The sequence below is a fragment of the Etheostoma spectabile genome, chromosome 20, assembly GCF_008692095.1.
Source record: "Etheostoma spectabile isolate EspeVRDwgs_2016 chromosome 20, UIUC_Espe_1.0, whole genome shotgun sequence".
NCBI lineage: Eukaryota > Metazoa > Chordata > Actinopteri > Perciformes > Percidae > Etheostoma > Etheostoma spectabile.
Window position 1 is genome coordinate 5,224,849 of NC_045752.1, and position 15,349 is coordinate 5,240,197.

At 38.6% G+C, this 15,349-nt stretch overlaps 2 protein-coding genes across 3 annotated transcripts in view; both read right to left on the minus strand.

Annotated features, from left to right (window-relative positions):
* LOC116669662 (serine/threonine-protein phosphatase PP1-beta catalytic subunit) overlaps nt 1-5,819 on the minus strand; it is a 13,982-nt gene extending 8,163 nt beyond the window's left edge. Inside the window, exons 1-2 of the mRNA XM_032499614.1 lie at nt 5,568-5,819; nt 1,108-1,239 (exon numbers count right to left, since the gene is read on the minus strand). Coding sequence (XP_032355505.1) covers nt 1,108-1,239; nt 5,568-5,619 — 184 coding nt within the window. The 5' untranslated portion in view covers nt 5,620-5,819. The remainder of the gene's footprint in view (nt 1-1,107; nt 1,240-5,567) is intronic.
* Nucleotides 5,820-7,211: 1,392 nt separating this feature from the next.
* Nucleotides 7,212-15,349, minus strand: part of LOC116669648 (phospholipase B1, membrane-associated) — a 13,994-nt gene continuing 5,856 nt past the window's right edge. For both annotated transcript variants that reach the window (XM_032499581.1, XM_032499580.1), the window contains exons 18-43: nt 15,107-15,180; nt 14,950-14,993; nt 14,399-14,507; nt 14,211-14,262; nt 13,975-14,055; nt 13,370-13,435; nt 13,142-13,242; nt 12,979-13,060; nt 12,705-12,809; nt 12,525-12,620; nt 12,341-12,412; nt 12,174-12,251; nt 12,039-12,099; nt 11,888-11,946; nt 11,403-11,470; nt 11,272-11,315; nt 11,029-11,128; nt 10,891-10,942; nt 10,673-10,753; nt 9,744-9,809; nt 9,428-9,522; nt 9,101-9,182; nt 8,526-8,630; nt 8,292-8,387; nt 8,117-8,191; nt 7,212-7,955 (exon numbers count right to left, since the gene is read on the minus strand). In XM_032499581.1, coding sequence (XP_032355472.1) covers nt 7,659-7,955; nt 8,117-8,191; nt 8,292-8,387; nt 8,526-8,630; nt 9,101-9,182; nt 9,428-9,522; nt 9,744-9,809; nt 10,673-10,753; nt 10,891-10,942; nt 11,029-11,128; nt 11,272-11,315; nt 11,403-11,470; nt 11,888-11,946; nt 12,039-12,099; nt 12,174-12,251; nt 12,341-12,412; nt 12,525-12,620; nt 12,705-12,809; nt 12,979-13,060; nt 13,142-13,242; nt 13,370-13,435; nt 13,975-14,055; nt 14,211-14,262; nt 14,399-14,507; nt 14,950-14,993; nt 15,107-15,180 — 2,241 coding nt within the window. In that variant the 3' untranslated portion in view covers nt 7,212-7,658. The remainder of the gene's footprint in view (nt 7,956-8,116; nt 8,192-8,291; nt 8,388-8,525; nt 8,631-9,100; nt 9,183-9,427; nt 9,523-9,743; nt 9,810-10,672; nt 10,754-10,890; nt 10,943-11,028; nt 11,129-11,271; nt 11,316-11,402; nt 11,471-11,887; nt 11,947-12,038; nt 12,100-12,173; nt 12,252-12,340; nt 12,413-12,524; nt 12,621-12,704; nt 12,810-12,978; nt 13,061-13,141; nt 13,243-13,369; nt 13,436-13,974; nt 14,056-14,210; nt 14,263-14,398; nt 14,508-14,949; nt 14,994-15,106; nt 15,181-15,349) is intronic.

Below are 15,349 nucleotides of genomic sequence, written 5' to 3' on the forward strand. Positions count from 1 at the left end.
AAAAAACACCGTCAACAACATTGTAGTAAAGAAATTCAGTTTTATATTATTCTGTTTAATATGGCATTGGGATTACAGTTACCATGTGAGGGAAAGAGTAAGTGCAGAGCCTGATCCATGTGGCCCTAGTTAATAATTAAAGGCAATCATTGTTCGGTTTTTATATTCAGTGCTGGTGCCCTGAAAAGGCGTCACAGCCATGGGTTAAAGGCAAGTAATTAGTCTGGCAATAAGTTTCAAAACAAACAAAGAAAGTAAAGGAGCAACAAGGAAACTAATAACACCAACTTAAACTCATGCATATTTTATGTGTCAAGGTTAGGTTTATATGGATAAAGGCAGACATATGGATAGCATCATTGTCTCAACCCTCAATTTGACAAGGAACAATATTGATTGGACTTCATCAAATTAATTATGGTTTCCCATTATCACGTTTATCACTTGAAATACAAATGCTGCCATCTGAGGTTGACACAGTATTAGGCCTACACAACAACAAACTCAAAGCCAATGTGTGTGGGAGGAAACTGGTATGAGGACAGCCACAAATGAACTGTGTGTAGGCCTGAGCCTATATGTGAGCTTGTGTACTGTATTAAGGACTGGCACATAAATTAGACAGTTCTGAGTTGTTTGCCGTTGCCGCGCTACACTGGAGGGAAGAGATAAAGCATGTGGGAGTGTGCCAACAGAGATGGGCAGGAGCCAGCTAGAGATTGTGATAGTGGTAGAATTTCGAATGCTGAGAGGGAGTTCACCTGCATATGTGCACTGCTTTGCTCTCCTTCGGTCTGTCCATATTGAGTGTGTAAGACAGAGCTACACAAACTATACATTCGCAATTCCCCTTTATGTATCCTTCAATAACATACACAGGGTAGTCAAGTCGAGAGGGTAACAGTGACTTAATATATGACCCACGCTGAGCTGAGGCAGTGTTTTTCGCCCTGGTTACATAAGTAAACCTTTCAGTTCAGACATGCTTCAGAGGAAATGTCACAGTAGTGTTAGAGTAGGTTATACAGTACAGAAGGTTATGAGAGAGTGAAACATGAGGTTGTAAGAAAATGGCCTAAAACAAGTCCAGAAATGTACAACACTGACCACAGATCTTCAGGGGTGCCTCAAGCTCCAGAAGGATGGGCTGGCTGAGGAAGATCTCCCTGGATTTGATGCAGAGACCCCGCACCTCTGCCTCTGTCATCTGGACTATCTTCCCCGGGCGACATCCCCGTACTGGAGAGGAGAGAAAAGTCACTGTCAGCGCTATCAACATCTGTTAGCATCATTGACACATTTAAGAAACCCAGTGCTTAGACTATGAGCCCTTAGCAGCCTGCATCTTCAGCACTGGTGTGGGCTTATTGGCTGTGTAGTTGCACTGTTAGCTTAAGCCTACTTTGTGGCGTTTGGCCACAGCTTTGGGAGCAGATTCATCTTCCAATGAAAAGAGGAGTGAGAATTACAAACGTTGGTTACAGTCAGCAGTTGAAATAATCAGACCTATGAAAAGTGAGATTACACATTAAAACAGCTTCCTTGCTATAGTATCTTGTGGTTTGCATAAGACTCGAGTGAAGTTCCATTTAGTTTTAAAAGCCTGGAATTTATATATTTGCATGGTTAGTGCAGTGGTTGATCTGTTTGATAAGTGTGCTGTGTCACTATATTACAACTAGGAAATAGCAGTTGGACGGTACCTTGTGGCTTGTGTAAGTTATTTTAAGTTCCATCTACTTTCAACAGTCTGCATTTTATATATTTGCGCGGTTTGGTTAAAAATTTGACTGATTGATTAAGACTGTACTGCTTGTTTTTAAAGCCTTGAATGGTCTGGCTCTTGCCTAGATCTGTGATCTGCTAACTTAAGCCTGATCGCTGCTTGAGATCCTCTGGGAAAACTCAGTATCCTCTTTTTGGAACTCAATTTTACTTCACCCCATTTTCCTTAACCAATGGTATTTTTTAAATTATTTAAATTCTTTTATATTTTTGGGGATGTTCTTTACTTTTGTTAATTGTTTTAACTGTAAAGATTTGCAACTTTGTTTGAAAAGGTATATAAAGTTATTATTGTTATCATTAATATAGCAATGACAACAGTAGCTACCTGTGCTCTGTCCCTAGATTAACAGAGTAAATAGTGACTGGACAGCACTTAAATAGCCATCTTCGATTCTGTCTCAGTTTGGCGTCACACAAAGCAAATCAAAGCATTACGTAAAGATGAACCATTGGCGATGGAAACAAAAGTGATGAACAAATCCATGACTGAAGAATTATGTAATAACTAACCATTTTGGTATGCTGACTTCAAGCTAGACGCCCACTAAAGCTAATAGCTGAGCCTAGCAAAACACATGTGCGTTAGTGAGAGAGGAAGTTTGAGAGGAACACTTTTTTTCTATTTGCCTTTTTGTTTGTTTTGTCATTATAGAATGACAAAACAAGGAGCACTTCAAAATGGATTAACTGATGTATGGTGAGCAATTCCCTAAGTTTAGGGCATGCATTTTTTTTGTGCATACATAACGAACATGTGTGCATTCACATGCTACTTACTTATTCACATGCTACTCACTCATACTACCTTGCTGTCAACGTGTCATTAGTAATGTAATCCAAACAAATCTGAGATAAGTGAGAGAACCAGCAGAATATGGATTCTCACAGATGGTGAATCTGAGTGCCAAAAGCTATTCTAGGGCTCCACCAGCCTTAATCAAGTGTTGCTTTACACCATCTTTATCATCCATCGACTGTATCTGCAGTGCTTCATATCCACGCGCCACGCATTGTGTGAAGCATAACATTACAGAAAAAGGACTCTTCACTCAACGGCCAGGCCTCATTATAGCTCAGCGAATTAAGCTTGGATGCTTATCATCCCCGGCTTTAACACTGAACTTTTACTGTTTGCACTTCTGCAGCCTGGAACTTTAAAAAAAGATTATGTTCTTAAGAACACTGAGGGCCAAAGGATAAAATAAAGCAATGACAAGGATTTGCAACCATCATAAACCAGATCACCGTTTGTGTCTGTGTGACTGTACGAGATCCCTGGAGAAAGCAGCCCAGTGTTTCTTAAGTTGTTGTTTTTTAAGATTATTTTTTGGGGCTTTTCCATTTATTAAAGTGACAGTGGATAGACATGAAAGGGGGAGAGAGATGGGGGTTGACACGCAGCAAAGGGCTGCAAGTCGGATTTTGAACCCGGGCCGCTACAGGACTCAGCATACATGGGGTGAACGCTCTTACTGGGTGAGATAGAGGCAGCCCCAAAGTGTTTCTGAAGTTTTAATTCTAATGAATAAGCACTCTCACCGCCACTTGGCTGTTCCTCAAGACTGGATTTTCTCAGACAGCAAAACATACAAAAAGCTATTATGTGATGTTGAGATGCAAAATAAGGGCTCAAGACCTTTTCAATTATTGGTCTCTTGTTATGGTAAGTCTGTGCTGAACATTAGAAACATCAACAAAAATACGTGCATGTGTTTAAGACCAAAGCTGGTTTTGTTACAGCTTCAAATTATAATGCATTCATTAAAAACAGACAGATTCAAAAGAATAGAATACTCGCTTTATCAAAACAGACACAAACCGATAGCTGGACACTAGGAAAATAGGAACCAGGGTTAATGAAAGGTACAAGACAATTTGAAAGCCTGGCTTTGGTTTCTGCTAAGTTAAAGGGTGCATTTTCCTGGCTAGTACCAGTAAACATTGAGCATACATTTGGACTGATCCAGAGTAATTTAGTAAGCAAAATCCACACCCCTGTCATAGTCACCAAGAAGCAGAGTTCCACACTGGCAGTGGCATTTTACTAGGAGACATTTCTTATCTGCAGTACAGACAATCAAAAAGGATGCAATGCATAACGTCCATTTATCCTAATCATTACATATGTGTGTGAGTTCACACCATTAATAACAAAGCTAAACTATTATGTAAGAAGCCTACGAAACAATACCATCAAATCAATTAGTCACGTGTAGTGACTTTATTTAACAGCATGAAAACCATCTTGCGCCAACAAGATCCCGGTAAAACTGAATACTTACGACCAACGCCAAGTCCAACTTATATTTGAAATATGAACCCAATCAACAAGTCACTGCAGTCCAAGCTGAGAAACAAATAAACACAGTGTGTAAAGGATTAACAAGCCCTCCAGCTGAGAAAAAAAGAGCTTCACGAGTAGAAAACAGAAAAGAAGTTGATAACAGGATGTGAAGCAGTGATATTACTTATTTATTTTTAATTAATTTCACCATTTGGTAGGAATGCTAACATAAAAATTTAATTGAAAGAAACACAAGCCAGCTGCAGTGTAATGGCATGTCCCAGCATTTACTATAAATAACAAATCTTAGCATTTCAACGCTGGCATGCTGATGTCTCGTCGCCTCCAACAGAGTCACAGATACCGATGGAAAGTATGCCAAGGACAGTTGATTTTGCCTTAGTGGTCTGGTCAGACTCAAATGATATATCACAGTGGAACAGAAAACTCCCTGCCTTCTCTCGAGCAGATTGCCAACACAAAAGTATTTTTGCACATCCCTCTCTCTGCCAAAACCTGGTCTTAAAACACAACACAAAAGGTCCTTTATTTACCAAGTATGAAAGCAGGAACGTTGCAATTCGTGTTTTGCCACCTGTATCTATACTAACACAGATAGGTATTTAAAGGGAATGTGTGCTCACGACCTTATGTGCATGAGTGCACTGAATCACAGCAACACACCTACAAACCCAGAGGAGTGATACAAAAAAGTAAAAAATGACTTCACAAAAAGCAAAACTACCTCACAACTCAAATTAGTCAGTCTATGGTGTAGTGATAAGGGCATCCGACATCAGATGAAAGGGTGGGCTATATATTATTGTTAACGTAGGCCTATGTCTATAGATTTAAACAATCAGTCAAAATATTCCCCATTTTCAAAGTGACATAAATAGATAATGAACAGTAGCTAGCTGTATCATAACAACTTAACCGTGTCAAGGGCAGAGGCGCTGGTGAAAATCGGTGTTCATGCCTTTGATTGACACATAAAAAAAAAAAAAACTATCTTCCTTAATAATAATGTCCGGAACAGTTACAACCGTGAGAGCCATGACAAATGATTCTGGGATGTATTTTATTGTTGTAACGCACAGGACAAACGTCCCAGCCCTTCCTTCTAGATACATACCCCGTAACGTAGCTACATCAAATTGGACAATAAATGCCAGAACACAGCAAAAAACAAAGGCTCAGGCACAAAGTCTAATTACATACTAAAGTAAAAACCGCGACACAATAAAGTTACTTGGCAAGAGTAACGTAACAAATACCGCGAAAATTGAGAAACGTAGGCGTTCACCGCTGGCAGTGTTTATAAACACGGCCAGCTAGCTAACCGTTAGCCAGAGCTAGCCGGGGGTAACATCGTTTCAATTTCCTGCGTTATGAGACGCAACCGCGGTAGTTCCACAATACAAATCAGACCAGGCTTAATGAACATAAACAGGTAAACCCGTCTAACATTAGAGACTGTACTGAAATTGTTCACCTTCCAGGAGCCGAGAGATGAGGCTGTCCACGTTCAATTCACCCTCCGCCATCTTCAAACTGATGTGGTAGTGTTGGCCGAGTTGATTCCCCTTAAAGACACCAGGAGGCGTTGTTGTCAAGAAACCAGTAGGCCTGACTGTCGATGACAATCAGAGAAGTAGCTAACCACCTTTATTTTAATTAAAATGAGTTCGATCGTGACTTTAGGCTGACAAACATACCGTATATCCTATGCTTAATAACATCTAGTCTAGTCTCACCATCCAACATAATAGACAAATAGTCGACTGCAGCCTGTAAAGCATTTATTTACAATATTTTAAATACATTTTTACCATAATTTGATAGCCAAAATATAACGGTATTACAGACAAGCAGTCGATTGCAGTCCGTGAAGCAATGATGTTATTTATCAGTAATTAATTTCACCATTTGGCATCACTTTAACCACCTTTATATTAATTAAAAGGAATTTATTTGTGACTTTAGGCTGACAACCATGCTTTACATGTTTTGCTTAATCCAACTAGTCTCACCATCCAACATAGAAGTTCTTAGTTTGAACTGATCTAAAAAATAAGCAGTGGTGGGAGAATGATTCAGATCTTATACTTAAGCAGTAAGTAACTAGTAGACACAATGTAAAGTTACAAGTAAACAGTCATGCATTTAAAAAGTCACTTAACTTAAAGTATAAAAAGTTACCTAAAACAGCTTAGTCAATGATGCATAAACTTGTAAAGAAGCTTTTCAATGCCGTAGCCGGTTCAGGTGGAGCTAATATTAACTATGTTCTATGTTGGTTAGTATGTTTTGTTGGTAAAATCTAAATCTGCAATATAAGTAATAACTTCAGTTGTCAATAAATGTAGAGGAGTAAAAAGAACAATGTTTCCCTCTGAAATTTAGCGGAGTAGAATTATAATATGGCACATAATGAAAAATACTTAAAGTGCAAATACTTAAAAATTGTAGTGCAGCAGTTGAGTTAATGTACTTTCTATGACTGTATTCTTGCAACATAATCAACAGAAGCAGTCGGTGGCTTTCATCACTCTTAGGAGGTTATAAAATAACCCCTTTTATGTTTTATCAGTGGGCTATCTCATTGGTGGTAATGATGACCGTAATACACGCAGGCTGATGTGTGCTGGGATCCAAGCAGAATAATTTGCACAATGGTGGTTTGTGTAATTTATGATATGGTGATATTCTGGTTTCCCTGTGTATCTAAAACAAATACCATTAAGCTGTAATGGGGATGATTTCCTGTACATGCAGGTTACAAAATGTCAGGACTGGTCGGTGTCTGGCTGTTCAAATGTCCATTGAACAACATCGCTAGGGTTACAGTTTGTACTGTATGACCTTTGCAAATGATATATTCCAAATAACCAAACACTATTACAATTGTTACAATCAAAGGCATTAAGATACAAATAGCCACACAATGTTAGAATCATATTTACATCTACAAAGAGTGTACTAGAGAACATTTATCTGATGTTGCATCAGATGATGATTTATGATTAATGTTGAAATGCAGTTTCGAGTTTTGAGTCAGGTAAATTTTATTCATATAGCCCAATAACACAAATAACAAATTTTCCTTAAGGGGCTTCACATTCTGTACTGAATACAACACACTATATCCTTAGACCCTTTTAATAAAATGTAATATATAACAGCAGTAATTGGTTTTCAGTCATAACTTCTGCACAGGATATGTACTGTTTGCAGTGGTTGGTGACTGCATTGTCTCATTAAGTCAGTTGTTAGACCAGCTACAACATTTACATCCACCTCATCACTTAGGTGAGGTTTGAATGCAGGACTTCTAATGGAGTGTCACCCAGTTGTCTTGTTTATTGCTTTCCTTAGGTGAAGACTGGTGATCCATTTTTCCACCTTTGCATCCAGTAATATTTTCTGTGGTTCAAGGATACCTTTCTAGTCTTTCTTATCATGTCTCGTTAAAAAAATTGCATTATTATCACCATTAATTTACAATTAATTTACATATTGCAATGGTGTTTTGTAGTTTTGGTCCTTGAATAGTGCAGTGTAAAAAAACACGGTAATTAGCATTTTAAAATACAGTGCCCTTCATCTCCACTGCAGCCGTCATCATCTGCTTGCGTCTCTTGGCTCTGCGGGAGAGGAGGAGCCAGGTTACTGCCCAGCCAATCAGAAGACCCGTTACGGCCAGCACAGCAGCGAGCCACACTGGCACATTGTCGGTGCATTGAGGGCTGAGAGGCAGGGCTGTGCTGTGAGTTGTGGGTGCTGTGGAGCTGTGAGGTGAAGCTGTGCTGTGAGTTGTGGGTGCTGTGGTGGTGGTTGAAGAGGGAAAGCTGTTCACCTTTGTGAAGATGTAAGGATGCTCCTGGAACACACAAAAGACTTCTACTCAATCACACTGGCTTTATGAATGTGAATGATTACCATGTTATGAACCATTCATTCCATTATGCACACATTGTACAGATAAATCACAAGAGGGTTAGCAGTAGCATGTGAGACATGCTCGTGTGGCACCTTTCTTACCTCACTGGGGCACTTGATGTTATTTCTGGAATTTGTGAAATTATTGTATGCCTGTTTCTTATCCACTGGCTCCAACTAGAGATAAAACAGAGTACATCTTTGCTCAGAACATGACTATATTCCAGTGAGATGTGGTCATTTAGAAAAACTTATCCACAGTCAAACAGGGACTTACCATGTTGTTCCACAGAGCTGTAGCCATGTCAGCATGTCCCCGTTCACTGAAGTGGAAACAGTCCTCAGAGAAGTAGGTGGTGTCAGGTCTGCCATCCTGGAGAAGAAATAATACAACATCAGTGTCAGTGGGAATTGTGTCCTTTTTGAGGGGAAGGTTTTGTCACTGTCCTAAAGCTAATGCATATGCTTGTGTAGAGTGCAGTGAAGGCTCAGGGGTACGTGAAAGACTTACAGCATTCAAAGGAACAATGGTGTTCCTGAAAAAGGGCTGCAAGACCACAGCAAAGTCCTCTCTCTCATCGTAGCGGCTTCCATATACCAATTTTTCCGTCTCAGTCTGAAAGAAAGACCACAAGTTCAAATCTTCTACTTTCATCTACTTCTTCTCCCTCATTAAAAAAAAAATCCAGAATCTATGAAAATGCTAATATTTTCACCTCAAATGTTTAACTACGAAACATAAGGTGTATCCTATTATACTGAAAGATAATGCTTCTACATCACACTAATGTAGTTTGCAAATTGGACCATAATTGGCTTTCAAACAAGTTGTGATGTTCGTATGCACACGTCTTAAACTCAGAGTCAAGGTTAGCACAGAGAAACTTCCCCCCTTCAGCAGATGAATGTAAAAACAGCCATCTAGTGCCAATCTCTGCACATACATTATTCTGCAGAGCTCCAATATTGGCGTGAAACAACAACAAGCAAAACCTTTTTTTTTTTCAAAGATTTTTGAGTGCAGGGGGGACTTTAACTAGATACTGCTGGTCACACATTTTTTCCTCACTGTTCCAGTCTGCTAACCTGTAGTTCCCGGTTGATCCGTTTTACTTCAGCCAGCTCTGGGGAATCCTCTGCTGCTAACAGGAAGCACGGGCAGATATACCTAAGGACACGGGGGGGAATTAACAGCTGATCTAGGCAAACAGAATGCTCTTATACATGTTAAATGATCACTGAATTAATATATATCGATCCTCTTTGCATAGTACATACATCTACACATTGGATTTGTCATTGATTCCTTCATGTGGTATCCTTTAATAATCATCAGATTATTATGTATTTCTTTTCTGGATTGACGAGCTATTAGATCAATATTAAATATTAAGAGTAGGTGGATGGATATACTTTTGTAACACACTGCACCCGAGACTATCTCGTTTGATCCTGCGAAGGCCTTCGATTTCTAGAATCCCCAACACATTGACAATTGTCCTGGGAACCTATGGTCAGAGAGCAAGAAAACAAGACCTTAATGCAGTTCCAAAGAGTAAAATTCAGAACTGAGTCCTTTATCAATCATAAATTAAGGGAAGTAATGTGAACCTCTTTAATATGGGTGAGTAAACTGCACATTTTTAGTTTTATTTATTTTCCAGTCCATTACAATATTTTTTTGCAAAACCAACTATTATTTATTGGAAGATAACACTATTTATTTTACCTCTTTGTAGAGCATATCCAAGCTTGTCATCATATGATGGATGTAGTTCTGAGGTGACAAAGAGGCCTGTAGTTTTGAGACGAAAAGAATAATAAAATGACACACAATATACAAGTCCTTTTTATTAATCCATGTACTCTCATGTTTTTTTTGATCATTTACAACTCTTCTCTGTTGTGGCCACATAATTATTAAGGCACATTTAAGGGGAAACCAGTCAAGTGTGTAGCTACAAAGTGCAAATCAACCATCATGCAACATGTATGAGCGTACGAGCAAGAACTAACCCTAAGCTGTCACTACCACAGTCTCAGAGCTCATCTTAAATTGATGTCGTGCTTTGATATTCTGCTTCAAAGCGCAAACCCTAAAAAAGAGTACACTGTCAGTGGTGCGTGAGGGGAGTAAAGAAAGGAGAGAGAGAGAGCGAGAGAGATAAAAAAGGAAATGGAAGCAAAATAAGAAAGCGAGAGAGAAGAAGGAGGAGGGAGTGAGACAGAGACAGGATGAAGAGAGTCTGGGTTGACCTCTGTGTTGTTTATGCCTGGTACAGAACAAGGCCTGTCCCTGTGCCTCGTGTGCTGGTTTATTGCAGACAGAGATAGCCGAGATAGAGGAGGATGGGGGGGATGTTTTGACAGAATGTGCCCATTGAAAAGAAACCATGTCTGCTCTCATCTTACTCTGACACAATAAAACAATTAGGGGAGGGCTGCTCACAAAGCTTGATTATTCTGCTACGGTGCGTAGTCCCACTAGGACAGTGATATCATGAGACGGCGCTACACAGGGCATCACACAACACAACAGGATGTTTGACCACTGTGCTATGGCAGGAGAATCGTTTAACTGAGGAGAGTGCTTTGAAAATGCCCTTCATCCATTGGATCGTCCCACTTGTCCTGTGACCACTTCTAAAAGCAACTCACCCGGTCGTTGCAGTACTGACACAGGTCATTGCCTCCAATGAAGAGGGTCACCAGCTTCCAGTCATTCTCAAAATCCACCGCCTATTTTTGTTCAAATGATGAAAAAGGATCATTTAGAAAAGAGATATGGAACAAAGAGGATGTCGTTTTTATCTTACGCGTTTAAAAATGTCACAAAACGGTGCATGTGTTACTATAGTACCATATATAAAACTCACAGAGTTACTCTTCATGGTATCAATCAGGCGTCGGACCTGCTCTGGGATCCCTCTGCATGAAATTTTGTGCACAAGATGCTTAAAACATAACACATGAAAGGGAACCATTCAAACCTGATAACAGATCAAAGGACTCACGATATCTTAGCTCCTGATACAGCCATGTTAAAGCCAGTCCGGAATTTGCCTTGTCCCAATGACACTCCTTTGATTTCAGGATTGAACTTCTTCAGGATATCTGATGTAAAAAATAAAAAAAATAATAAAATAAAGGAAGGAAATGACTGCACATGAGACAACATTTGGTACAGTCCACATCTGCCACCTAGTGGTGATTATATTCATTCTACAACAAGAGGACAGATAAGGCTTGGGACTTACTAGGTAATGTCGTGACAGTCTCAATAGTTTTGTCTCCTCCAATGCTTTTAAATTAAAAACATACAATAAATAAAACAATTACAATACAATGTACAATTTGTATTCTGTATATAGAGTGTGTAGCCTCTGACCTCCATGCCACCCCTCTGTACTCAGTTCTTAGCTGCAGGAGATTTTTTGCCTTAGCACCAAAGCCGGCCTACATGCAGAAAAAGATGGTTAAACTACCCCAAAATGTCTCTGTTTCTCACAACAATTAAAATGCAATCTAAACTACAAAATACAAAACATGTCAACCTGGATTTTGATGATGCACAAGACAAGAACGTGTAAAAAATATATAATATATATGAATATGAGAATAAATTGACAATAAAGCTGACTTGACTTGACAAGAACATGCTACAATAGCACTAATAGGCCCAAAAGAAATTAAAATTGGTATGACGTTACTATTACTTGCATGAACAAATCTATTCCACATTTCAATGTAATTATTACATCATTTGACAACTTAATGTAATGGGATGCTATTACATTTTCCGACATTATTTAGTCTATTAGCAAAAATGCAAGGAGATGTCCCTTTTCAAAACAGAAAAGGGCTTTAACCCACCGTTATAGAGTCTCCCAAAGCCGCCACCACTTTGATATCTGCTGGTCGTAATCTGTGAGCTAACAAAAGATCAACGTGAGCATATTTTACATCCAACCTCTCTATTTCCCTTTAGGTCAGGTAATACCTAAGTAACAGGTGTTGAGCTAACCTGAAGTGGGCACAGAGTTGGATGGAGCTGTGTTACTGCAGGAAAAGTCACTGCCCCAATTCTAAAGAATGACAAAGATTTGTTATAACCTTTTGCTTGATACATCATGCATAAATAGACAGAAATATGACCTACTGTAACAGGAGGCGGAGTAGGGGGAGGGCCTGGAAAGGTGTAGTTGCTGTTGACAGCAGTCCTAAAAAATGGGTTGGTCTGGAAAAAAAACCCATAAACACATGAATACACAAAAATGATGAAAACAACACATATTGTGTAGTTTGTTGATAACTTGTTGGACTCACCTCAGAGGGACACTTCAGATCAATGCTAGTTGCAAAGTCATGTTTAAAGGTCTTGTTGCCCACTGGCTCTAACTAGAGATTGTGAAAGACAAGGATTTATTTATATTTTAATATAAGAAAAAATAAAAACCATGTGTGACAAAATACACATGTAGGAAATGTCGTCCAATAAAACAAATCCTACCATGTTGTTCCAAAGAGCCTGAGCCATGAGAGTGTGAGCCTTCTGGCTGAGATGAAAACAGTCGGGTGACAAGTATGAGCGATCAGGCCGGCCGTCCTTTAAAGAGAAGGGACAGGAGGGAAGACGTTTTAAAGTTACTCAAATAAATGTCAACTTCGAGCAGTGTTTCAGGTGTGTTACCTCTAACTTTGGAAGGAAAATCTCCCGTAGGAAAGGCTGCAGCACCACAGTGAAGTTATGGTGTGTGTCGTACCGCCCAGAGTCAATTAGCTCTTTCATAGCATGCTAGATGGAAAGATAAAAGACCAAAAAAAGAAGAGGTAGATTTTTCAGTGACAGTGACAGTCATTTTGAGTTAACAATGTCATAATGATGATGATGATGATGATGATTTAGTCCCTAAAATAGGGGTTAAAAGCATTTTTCTTCCTTTCAGCATCCGTTAGTCTTGTACCTGATAGGCTTTATTGATGTCAATGGCCTTCTGAAGTTCAGAGGAATCTTTTTTAGGCTTTAGTATGCAAGGGCAAACTAAACTGAAACACAAACATCCAAAACTGTTAAATAATGACCTGGTCAGTTTTTTTCTCTTTTACACAACCCAAAAAACCACTTACTTTACAAACCAGGTGGGACAGCCCAGAGTTTTATCAGCGTGCAGATCACGCAAAGGTACAATGTTTAACAGCTCTATCAAATTGACAATGGCACGAGGCACCTGGAAAAACATAACATTACATACAAAATAACACAAAACATAGTTTGTAGGTGTTGTTTTGTCATTTGGATTATGACTTGGGAGTTGCTAAAATACGGTGAGGTTTGTGCAAACATATGAAACATACTTCACTATGGAGTATGTCCAGAGCCTGGCGGATTCGACCGACCACATTCCTGGGGGAGAAAAATACCTGTGGAAGAAATGTTTCACATCAAATGAAACCTGTAGGCATACATAGGCAACTATTTCGGTAATGAATTCATCTTTTGAATCAGTGAGTCCATTTTTTTTTTTTTCAAGCAAACATTTGCTGGTTCCAGGATCTCAAACGTTAATAATTGTTGGTTTACTAAGTATTAGTTTATGATAGTTTTGGACTATTGATCCAACAAAACAAGCACTTTCAATATATCAATTTCAGGTCTGGGAAATTGTGATGGACATTTTTCTGTATTTTCTGACATTTTATTGACAAAACAAATTATCATTATTGTTAGTTGTAGCAAGAAAACATTGTTTGGATTGTTGTGGATTTCAATGTGACAGTAAATGACATGTATTATATATGTTATTATATGAAATAAATCTTAAACAACATTGTTTGAAATGTCAACAGATCCTAAATCTATATGTTCAAAGATAATGTAAAATAAGCAAAGCATAATGCCAACGTAAGTACAAAATATAAAATCCTTGCAAAAATCTTGATTTGTGCAAAAATGTGCTCACACTGTCTGTGCAGAAGTCACATATGTCATTGCCACCAATAAACATGGTGATCACTTTCCAATCGTTGTTGAAATCAATGCGCTGTAAAGGAGATAAGAGGTGAATGTTCTTTTAATTTGGTAAAAGTGAACATAAAATTGAGACAAAGGTTACGATGAGAGCATATCTGCCTGTATTGTTACCATAGAAATAAAAGTAAATGTCTATGTCTTCTACTGTAGTTTGCCACTGCTTACCGAATCCTTTTTCATTTTTTCCACAAGGGCGCGCACCTGGCGTTCCATGTCACTGAAAATAGAAAGGTTAAATAGTAAAATTCTTGTTCTTTCCTTAGGTTCTGCTGAGGTTTTATTTATGAAGAATCCTTTACAATTCAAAAGGTAAGTAAAATTAAAATGTAAATAGTACTAGAACTCTGACTGACCCACTCTTGGCTCCGGCCACAGCCTGATTGAGGAAGGCTTGATGGGAGTTCTCGTTACCAATTCCCTCTGAGAATCCGGTCAGCGAGGGGTTAAACTCCCTCAGGATGTCTGCAGACCACAAGCACAGGGAAGATCAAAAAACTAAAATGGAAATTACACAATTGTGCACGCTCTTATATTCATGTACAGTCATTAAAATCATAGTGGCGAAAATATTGGAACAATTAGTACAGAACTGAGCATGAAAGTTTGTTCCAGTAATATATTAAAGTCAACTTACTAACTTATTTTGTTTGAACCTCAACTAAAGATTGTTTTTGTAAAACCAGTTGAATGTATTATGATTTGTTGCATTTCTGTAGTATTGGTTAAACAATTTATAGCTTCTGATACTTTATTAAAAAATGTTAACAGCTATTGAAGAAGTGGCCTTTACATTTTGATAATCAAAGGCATCCTAAAATGTATTTATTATTTAATGTTTTTATTTTGGGCAATGCTATAACATTTTAATTACATTTAAAATAATTAAATTAGATACAAAACATACTTGGCAAAGTGGTCACACTGGTAATGTTTTCATCACCACCAATGCTGACAGTGGAAGAAACAGCTTGTTAGTTTCCAATACAGCTCACAGAATAACTGTTGAAGTATTTTCCTACGCTACCGATATTGGAACAAAGGTTTACCTTAGCTTATCTTACCTCCATGACAGTCCTCTGTACTGATTGAGCACTAACAGAAGGTTGTCCGTCTTTGCGCCCACGCCATTGCCTGCCTGCAGAACATCACGTGAGATTGAGATTGAAAGACACGTTTTTATTGAACCAGTAGCGTATCGCAGGTGTGGGGGTCACAAACTTAGCAAATTTCTGCAAGTTATTTCTCAGTATTTCTTTAAGATTGTTTTTTGGGCATTTTTAGGCCTTTATTGACAGGACAGCTAA